The sequence below is a fragment of the Salmo salar genome, chromosome 05 (genome assembly GCF_965601325.2).
Source record: "Salmo salar chromosome 05, fSalSal1, whole genome shotgun sequence".
Lineage (NCBI taxonomy): Eukaryota > Metazoa > Chordata > Actinopteri > Salmoniformes > Salmonidae > Salmo > Salmo salar.
In genome coordinates, this window is record NC_138295.1 from 9,717,619 (window position 1) to 9,727,379 (window position 9,761).

The 9,761-nt window shown below is 42.3% G+C and overlaps 1 protein-coding gene across 2 annotated transcripts; it reads right to left on the reverse strand.

Moving 5' to 3' along the window:
- Positions 1-69: 69 nt before the first annotated feature.
- LOC106604201 (vesicular integral-membrane protein VIP36) lies at positions 70-9,331 on the reverse strand. Of its 2 annotated transcripts, none has more exons than XM_014198634.3 (8): positions 8,968-9,331; positions 5,829-5,947; positions 5,537-5,654; positions 5,137-5,216; positions 4,621-4,782; positions 4,197-4,311; positions 1,176-1,295; positions 70-991 (listed from the first exon to the last, which is right to left on the reverse strand). In XM_014198634.3, exons 1-8 carry the CDS (start codon positions 9,125-9,127, stop codon positions 831-833), a joined length of 1,035 nt encoding a protein of 344 aa, XP_014054109.1. In that variant the 5' UTR covers positions 9,128-9,331; the 3' UTR covers positions 70-830. The 2 variants fall into 2 exon arrangements, with proteins under 2 accessions (XP_014054109.1, XP_014054108.1); XM_014198633.3 differs by lacking the exon at positions 5,137-5,216 and adding an exon at positions 5,268-5,350 and having other exon boundaries at positions 8,968-9,329.
- Between the last annotated feature and the right edge of the window lie 430 nt (positions 9,332-9,761).

Here is a 9,761-nt window from a genome sequence, read left to right on the forward strand (position 1 = left end):
TAGAAAAAGTCCAGGGCTAACGTGTACTGTCTGTCACACAACATGATATGAAAGCATTAGGACTACACATTAGAAGAAGACATTTGGGGAGACCAGTTTTATTGAGTCTTACAGGATAACTCAACAACGGCCTTGTTCAGTTTGAGTCATTCAATCACGGTAAAGGGATATTTCCACTCAAATAATCCGTGTTTAAAGCAGCCACCTCAAAAGGAAAGAAACACTTTATGCAGAATAATTAAAAACACAATTCCCGTGGATCTAATGTAAAATGTGACGCAATCTCCCATGAGAGATTTGTAAAGCCTCCAGTATGCGTTACCAAATGTAAATGTGCCCGAAATCCTTCCCAACACCCATATTGAATTCAAAGTCAAGAGCAGTTAGAGGTCAATGTAAAACTAAATGAAATCCTAAACATATGTAAAATCAGTCCAATCACTCAGAACCCAATTGTATAAAAAGATGAGGGGAAAATAAATCAACTTATACAGAAAATGTTGTGAAAGTAAATCTCCTCTGAAAGTTATTTAACAAAGTGTTTTACAGATTGATCCAAATCAACAAGTATCCCCTGTACTGTGAAAGGGTGAATAAAAACAAACTACCTCCATCAAAAGGTCACTCATACCTGGTAGTAACCATTAGTCATGGTTATTTCACAAACATTGGACAATACCATAAGTGACTGTAATCATCACGGTGCTTCAGCAGATATAAACATTTGTACAATCTTTAGAAAATTCACTTTGGATGTGTTGCTGAATCTGTATTTTTCACAACAGTTCATTTTACAAATACCTCTCACATACAGAAATATGTTTTTCCTCTCAGTAAAACCTCCTGTTTCTTTCCTGGCGCTTCTGAAAGACTACAGCCCCTACAACACCACAAACTACAATTCCCAGTAGAGCACATAGCAGAAGCAGGAAGACCTTCCAGCCAGTAAGAGGTGTGCTTCGGAAGTTACCAGTAGGATCATCAATGTTGTCTGTGAAAGAGAAAAATTAAAGAATGATCATGGTTAACTCAATCTAACAAGTCTACTCACCTACCAATACCGTACATGATCTACAGTAAGATGACAAATACCTAACTGTGGTCAAATGGAATACCATCTTTGTCTATTTGGTTAGAACAGAAATGGGTTTTCTTTATCAAATAAATCTACCTACCTTTGGGGGACTTCAGCAGGCTGACGCTTGGCTCAATCTTGGTCCAGTCCAGACTGTCCTCATCAGGTGTGTGTTCCACCATCAGTTGATACATCTTCATAGAGATGATGTCATGGTTATCTGCAACATGAGAGTTGTGTTAGCATGAATCACCATAGACTTCAAATGTACAATGGACAAAGCCAGACTGTGAAATGACAAACAAGTAATTGGTTCAATCTGTGTATACTCTCCTGCACAGCAAGATGTTTTAAATAAGAATTGAATCAAGGTCAGGCATTATCTTTCTCAGCGTGCAGTTTTTACATTTGTGTTCGAGACCTAAAAAAAAAAAAAAAGAAAGGAGTGATCTACATCTTGAAAGAATCAGTTTCTATTTAATCCACCCTGACCCAACCTACCAGATCCACTGTAGCAAGAATCAGTTTCTATTTAATCCACCCTGACCCAACCTACCAGATCCACTGTAGCAAGAATCAGTTTCTATTTAATCCACCCTGACCCAACCTACCAGATCCACTGTAGCAAGAATCAGTTTCTATTTAATCCACCCTGACCCAACCTACCAGATCCACTGTAGCAAGAATCAGTTTCTATTTAATCCACCCTGACCCAACCTACCAGATCCACTGTAGCAAGAATCAGTTTCTATTTAATCCACCCTGACCCAACCTACCAGATCCACTGTAGCAAGAATCAGTTTCTATTTAATCCACCCTGACCCAACCTACCAGATCCACTGTAGCAAGAATCAGTTTCTATTTAATCCACCCTGACCCAACCTACCAGATCCACTGTAGCAAGAATCAGTTTCTATTTAATCCACCCTGACCCAACCTACCAGATCCACTGTAGCAAGAATCAGTTTCTATTTAATCCACCCTGACCCAACCTACCAGATCCACTGTAGCAAGAATCAGTTTCTATTTAATCCACCCTGACCCAACCTACCAGATCCACTGTAGCAAGAATCAGTTTCTATTTAATCCACCCTGACCCAACCTACCAGATCCACTGTAGCAAGAATCAGTTTCTATTTAATCCACCCTGACCCAATCTACCAGAGATCCCCTGTAGCAAAAATCAGTCTCCACAACCTGACCCAATCTACCAGAGATCCCCTGTAGCTAGAATCAGTCTCTACAACCTGACCCAACCTACCAGAGATCCCCTGTAGCAAGAATCAGTTTCTACAACCTGACCCAACCTACCAGAGATCCCCTGTAGCAAGAATCAGTCTCTACAACCTGACCCAACCTACCAGAGATCCCCTGTAGCAAGAATCAGTCTCTACAACCTGACCCAACCTACCAGAGATCCCCTGTAGCAAGAATCAGTCTCTACAACCTGACCCAACCTACCAGAGATCCCCTGTAGCAAGAATCAGTCTCTACAACCTGACCCAACCTACCAGAGATCCCCTGTAGCTAGAATCAGTCTCTACAACCTGACCCAACCTACCAGAGATCCCCTGTAGCTAGAATCAGTCTCTACAACCTGACCCAACCTACCAGTGATCCCCTGTAGCAAGAATCAGTCTCTACAACCTGACCCAACCTACCAGAGATCCCCTGTAGCTAGAGTCAGTCTCTACAACCTGACCCAACCTACCAGAGATCCCCTGTAGCTAGAATCAGTCTCTACAACCTGACCCAACCTACCAGAGAGATCTCCTGTAGCTAGAATCAGTCTCTACAACCTGACCCAACCTACCAGAGAGATCTCCTGTAGCTAGAATCAGTCTCTACAACCTGATCCAACCTACCAGAGATCCCCTGTAGCTAGAATCAGTTTCTACAACCTGACCCAACCTACCAGAGATCCCCTGTAGCTAGAATCAGTCTCTACAACCTGACCCAACCTACCAGAGAGATCTCCTGTAGCTAGAATCAGTCTCTACAACCTGACCCAACCTACCAGAGATCCCCTGTAGCTAGAATCAGTCTCTACAACCTGACCCAACCTACCAGAGAGATCTCCTGTAGCTAGAATCAGTCTCTACAACCTGACCCAACCTACCAGAGATCCCCTGTAGCTAGAATCAGTCTCTACAACCTGACCCAACCTACCAGAGATCCCCTGTAGCTAGAATCAGTCTCTACAACCTGACCCAACCTACCAGAGATCCCCTGTAGCTAGAATCAGTCTCTACAACCTGACCCAACCTACCAGAGATCCCCTGTAGCTAGAATCAGTCTCTACAACCTGACCCAACCTACCAGAGATCCCCTGTAGCTAGAATCAGTCTCTACAACCTGACCCAACCTACCAGAGATCTCCTGTAGCTAGAATCAGTTTCTACAACCTGACCCAACCTACCAGAGATCCCCTGTAGCTAGAATCAGTCTCTACAACCTGACCCAACCTACCAGAGATCCCCTGTAGCTAGAATCAGTCTCTACAACCTGACCCAACCTACCAGAGATCCCCTGTAGCTAGAATCAGTTTCTACAACCTGACCCAACCTACCAGAGATCCCCTGTAGCTAGAATCAGTCTCTACAACCTGACCCAACCTACCAGAGATCTCCTGTAGCTAGAATCAGTCTCTACAACCTGACCCAACCTACCAGAGATCCCCTGTAGCTAGAATCAGTCTCTACAACCTGACCCAACCTACCAGAGATATCCTGTAGCTAGAATCAGTCTCTACAACCTGACCCAACCTACCAGAGATCTCCTGTAGCTAGAATCAGTCTCTACAACCTGACCCAACCTACCAGAGAGATCTCCTGTAGCAAGAATCAGTCTCTACAACCTGACCCAACCTACCAGAGATCCCCTGTAGCTAGAATCAGTCTCTACAACCTGACCCAACCTACCAGAGATCCCCTGTAGCAAGAATCAGTCTCTACAACCTGACCCAACCTACCAGAGATCCCCTGTAGCTAGAATCAGTCTCTACAACCTGACCCAACCTACCAGAGATCCCCTGTAGCTAGAATCAGTCTCTACAACCTGACCCAACCTACCAGAGATCCCCTGTAGCTAGAATCAGTCTCTACAACCTGACCCAACCTACCAGAGAGATCTCCTGTAGCAGCAGAAGCCCCAAAGTAGTACCCCGTGGGGAGGCGGACACCCCCGATGTCAATGCACGCTTTCCATTCATTCTTATCATCAATGTCAATCATCACCTGTAGAGATCAGAATGACACAATTCAGCAATTGCCATTATTTGAATAGAAATATATCATGTCAATTACATAACATATAGTCTATAACATAGAAGAAGAAAAAATATATACATACATTTCATAACACAAGAGGCCTGGTTCCCAGACAAAGACGAAGCGTAGTCCTGGACCAAAAAGCATGCTCCAAGGAGCATCTCCATTAAGCATGCCGTTTAATACAGGACTAGGTTAAGTCTCATCTGCGTTTAGGATACCAGTCCAAGATGTCTAGACTATAGTAATTTATATATCTTAAAAAGGGATTCCTACCGTGAGTCTGCCCTTGGAGTAGCGAATGGCCAGGTAGGTGTCATGGTCTTTGTTCCTGATCTCAGAAGAGCAGCCTCCCAGTTCAGAGGTACGTCCATCATTCCCATGGTCATAGGGCAGAGAACCATTACTCACCATGGCAGAGATGTAGGGGAAGGAACGCTAGTGTAAAACACAAGGGATGTAACAACAGAAAACAGACAAATATTCAATATAGATAGACATTGTGAATCAATTATTTGATCCTAGTCCTGACTCAGTTACCAATCAATCCATCTTACTCTGTGATGCAAAAATATTTGTACATGTAATTCAAAATGTGTAATAAGTCGAATGCAGCATATTAAAGGTGATGTTCATGATGTTACAAAAAGGTCCTTCTCAGAAGGCAACTAAAAAGCTTCATATGAAAAAATAACAAAGAAACTCAAAAGAAAATACATCACATTAAAATCCTTCCATCACATTGACATGAAACGCAGGAGAATAATGATAAATGTAGCTTCATCAACTCACGTCAGCCGCCTCATCGTTATGGTACGTGTCTATAAAAAGGGCGAGACCGTGGAACTTAGCATTGCTGCCAAACACAGACCCTGCAAAGGGAAGAATCACGTCAAGTCAACCAGCCAGATCGCTGCACTTACATCCATCCCATGGAGATCATTGCGGAAGGTATCCACAAATAAAGCCAGGCCAACAAAATGATCTTGGTTTCCAAAGACTGGGCCTGAATGGAAGGCAAAGAGGCGAGATATGATGAGCACATGACTGAGACTTAAAGTGATTACGGCAAATGCAACCCAGTGCTACCACATCACATAGACTAGTCTACTGATTTGATTGCCAAAGCGTTGTACTGGAATGAGGAAGTGATTGATGACAAAGATTCTATTTTGGCAAGATGATGCATTACCTGGATTAAGTCTCTCCTTCGTGTACCAGATGGCGATGCCGTCTCCATGGAGATTTTTCTTCCCCGATCCGTGGATCTTGTACTGCACGTGCATCTCCCAGTCTTTTAGATAAACAGGCTGCACAGAGAAAACACAATGACATTGGATCATCAATTCAACCATGAATTGGACCTAATCAGTTTAAAATGTAGATATTCTCCAATCAAGCTATAATGGATTTGAGAGTAGACTGTATTTTCGGTCTGTAATGCCAAACAGAATACATTTCATAGAAGCTAGTTCCTTACTCACCACTGTGTTCCATATGGATCCCTGTTTACTTCTCTCATCAGGTGTCAGGCGCACATACGAGCTGGTGACTAGCGTGCTACCCCAGAAGTCCCACTGACTGGATGGGCTGCTTCCAACACCTGTACAACATTTTAGTGAAGAGTCGAGCAGGATTTCAGGGAAACATGGGAGAAGAATGTGAAGAATTCCATTGTTCATCAATTACTCATTGGCACCCCTAGCCCAGCTCTCGAGAACCCAAGGTGGCTTATAGCCGGTCCCAGTCTTGGGTTCTCAGTTGATGGTATGGAGGACAGCTGGCACCATGTGAACTACAATCCCAACGCTCTGTTTTAACGTTTAAAAACATTATTAATCCTCGTTAGCAGTTTTGGAACTCTTTGGAACTTAACTTTCATATAAACAAGTAAGAATCTTTCAAATACAAAATGCAATTCCCCTCCCCCCTCTCACAAGGGGAATGGTCAATGGCTCAATGTAATGGTCAATGGCTCAATGTAATGCAATGGAAATAAGAGTTATGAATAAGCAGACTAAACAGAGTTGAGTGGAGTTGGCTACCCCAAGCCTGGCCCAAGATGTACTCTTAAGGAGCCTAATGTTACTCCTCAAGGGCCAAGGACCTAATCATTTTTTACAGTTATTTTACCTTTATTTAACTAGGCAAGTCAGTTAAGAACAAATTCTTATTTTCAATGACGACCTAGAAACAGTGGGTTAACTGCCTTGTTCAGGGGCAGAACGACACATTTCTACCTTGTCAGTTCGGGGATTCGATCTTGCAACCTTCCGGTTACTAGTCCAACGCTCTAACCACTAGCCTACCTGCCACCCCATATGCTATCCCATCCTAATGGTAACATATGATATCCCATCCTAATGGTAACATATGCTATCCCATCCTAATGGTAACATATGATATCCCATCCTAATGGTAACATATGATATCCCATCCTAATGGTAACATATGCTATCCCATCCTAATGGTAACATATGCTATCCCATCCTAATGGTAACATATGCTATCCCATCCTAATGGTAACATATGCTATCCCATCCTAATGGTAACATATGCTATCCCATCCTAATGGTAACATATGCTATCCCATCCTAATGGTAACATATGCTATCCCATCCTAATGGTAACATATGCTATCCCATCCTAATGGTAACATATGCTATCCCATCCTAATGGTAACATATGCTATCCCATCCTAATGGTAACATATGCTATCCCATCCTAATGGTAACATATGCTATCCCATCCTAATGGTAACATATGCTATCCCATCCTAATGGTAACATATGCTATCCCATCCTAATGGTAACATATGATATCCCATCCTAATGGTAACATATGATATCCCATCCTAATGGTAACATATGATATCCCATCCTAATGGTAACATATGCTATCCCATCCTAATGGTAACATATGATATCCCATCCTAATGGTAACATATGATATCCCATCCTAATGGTAACATATGCTATCCCATCCTAATGGTAACATATGATATCCCATCCTAATGGTAACATATGATATCCCATCCTAATGGTAACATATGCTATCCCATCCTAATGGTAACATATGCTATCCCATCCTAATGGTAACATATGCTATCCCATCCTAATGGTAACATATGCTATCCCATCCTAATGGTAACATATGATATCCCATCCTAATGGTAACATATCGTATTTTTGACCAGCAACAGATGCACAGGCTTTGGCAGGGGGGGGAAAAAACTCAGTAGGGAGAGTAACCAAGACGTGGGCACAACGTTGTATGAATGCCACCAGGGCACAGACAAACAAAGAGAAATATGCTGCTGAAAGGGATAAGAAGGCAGTAAGTTCAATGACAGATCACTGTAATTTATACTATACACTTTTATAACGTTCATTTCATTTGAATAATGTTGAAGTACTAATTAACAATGAAATGTTTATCAATAAAATTTAATGTGGGACTTTAAAAGGGGTGTTCCAACTCTTTGGTGAGTAAAGATCCCATGGGAAATAATATATATGTAACAAAATATCTGTAAAAAAATAAAAGTAACAAAAAATATTTTTGTCCTTCGAAGAGAGGGGTGTATGGGCCAATAAAATACATACAAATAAAGAGTGTTTAAGTGGAGTTAGGGTGGTGAGTTTCCCCTGTATAGGGTGGTGTTGGGTGGTGAGTTTCCCCTGTATAGGGTGGTGTGTTTCCCCTGTATAGGGTGGTGTTGGGTGGTGAGTTTCCCCTGTATAGGGTGGTGAGTTTCCCTTGTATAGAGTGGTGAGTTTCCCCTGTATAGGGTGGTGAGTTTCCCCTGTATAGGGTGGTGTTGGGTGGTGAGTTTCCCCTGTATAGGGTGGTGAGTTTCCCCTGTATAGGGTGGTGAGTTTCCCCTGTATAGGGTGGTGAGTTTCCCCTGTATAGGGTGGTGAGTTTCCCCTGTATAGGGTGGTGAGTTTCCCCTGTATAGGGTGGTGAGTTTCCCCTGTATAGAGTGGGGTTAGAGTGGTGAGTTTCCCCTGTATAGGGTGGTGAGTTTCCCCTGTATAGGGTGGTGAGTTTCCCCTGTATAGGGTGGTGAGTTTCCCCTGTATAGAGTGGGGTTAGAGTGGTGAGTTTCCCCTGTATAGGGTGGTGAGTTTCCCCTGTATAGGGTGGTGAGTTTCCCCTGTATAGGGTGGTGAGTTTCCCCTGTATAGGGTGGTGAGTTTCCCCTGTATAGGGTGGTGAGTTTCCCCTGTATAGGGTGGTGAGTTTCCCCTGTATAGAGTGGTGAGTTTCCCCTGTATAGGGTGGTGAAACCCTAACCCCACCCTAACTGTTGCAACAGCAAACTAGTTAGCTAAATTAACATATGTTTAATGCTTTTCGACCTGTCCCTAAATTAATTTAGTTTGGTTCAGAGTTAGTTTTGATATTTCAACCTGCGTGTCCTGATAGGGTCAAAATCAACATGCGCGCGAGCGGTCTGGTCAGCATGTTATGACGGAAACAATGGAATGCGGGAACGCCCCGAATTGCGGGCTGCAGTTGCACCCTATTGGGCTAGTTAGTCAACTATCTAGTTAATTAGTATGACTGGCTCCTAGCAGTTAACGTTATTGACAAGATACAAGTCGTTAGCGTACTTACCCTGGTACGGTTTCATGAGCGAATGCTCCCGCTTTAAGTGCTCTGCATTGCCGTCTGTTATATCGCATTTCACTAGAATAAAGTGAAGTAATAGGAAAAGCAGTGGTCTGCTGATAAATGTACCAAAACCTCTCATTTTGCTGCCTCGGAAAGACACCATGGATCCTGGATAACCATCTTCCTGATCCGGGTAGGACAAACCAACTCCCACTAAAATAGTTCCTATGTTACTTTTCAGTTCAGGAACTTTGACCGTGTCCTATTTTTGTTGTTGTTGAAATAACCGTCTATATGAAAGTAATATTTCGATTGTTACCTTTCAAAGTTCAAACAGTATTTTGTTTGATTATCGTTTTGAACTTGTAATTGGAAAGAATGTTTTCAGAGTTGGTAAAAATCACTATAGCCAATCATAGACGAGCACATAGTTAAAGACAACAAATACGACCAATCAGGGGCTTGGTTGTAGTTGAAACGTTTGCAAATGGCACAACGACGTTTCTTTTTCTCCACTAGATGGTGCCACTACATCAGTTTATGTTTATTTGAAGAGTTCGTAACTTTCTACTGTGACGGCCCACCACAAGGTTGCAAATAAAAACTATGAAAATAAAAGCTGAAATATTTACTTCACAAAAAAAAAAAAAAAAAAAAAAAATACTAAATGACACAAACGGAACAATTCAAAAGCATCCGAAGGAAAAGCAAAGCTAAAAATATGTTTTAAGCTTTCTTTTCAATTTGTCCACAGATCAAATCAAACTTTATTTGTAACATTCGCCGAATACAACAAG

Excerpts from the sequence above, each read along its gene's own strand:
- LOC106604201 (XM_014198633.3), bottom strand. The coding sequence starts at position 9,127 with ATGGTGTCTTTCCGAGGCAGCAAAATGAGAGGTTTTGGTACATTTATC. Across the intron at positions 5,655-5,828 it reads GATCCATATGGAACACAGTG|CCTGTTTATCTAAAAGACTG; the intron begins GTGAGTAAGGAA and ends TTCTCTGTGCAG. Across the intron at positions 4,783-5,267 it reads ATGATCTCCATGGGATGGAT|CGTTCCTTCCCCTACATCTC; the intron begins GTAAGTGCAGCG and ends GTTTTACACTAG.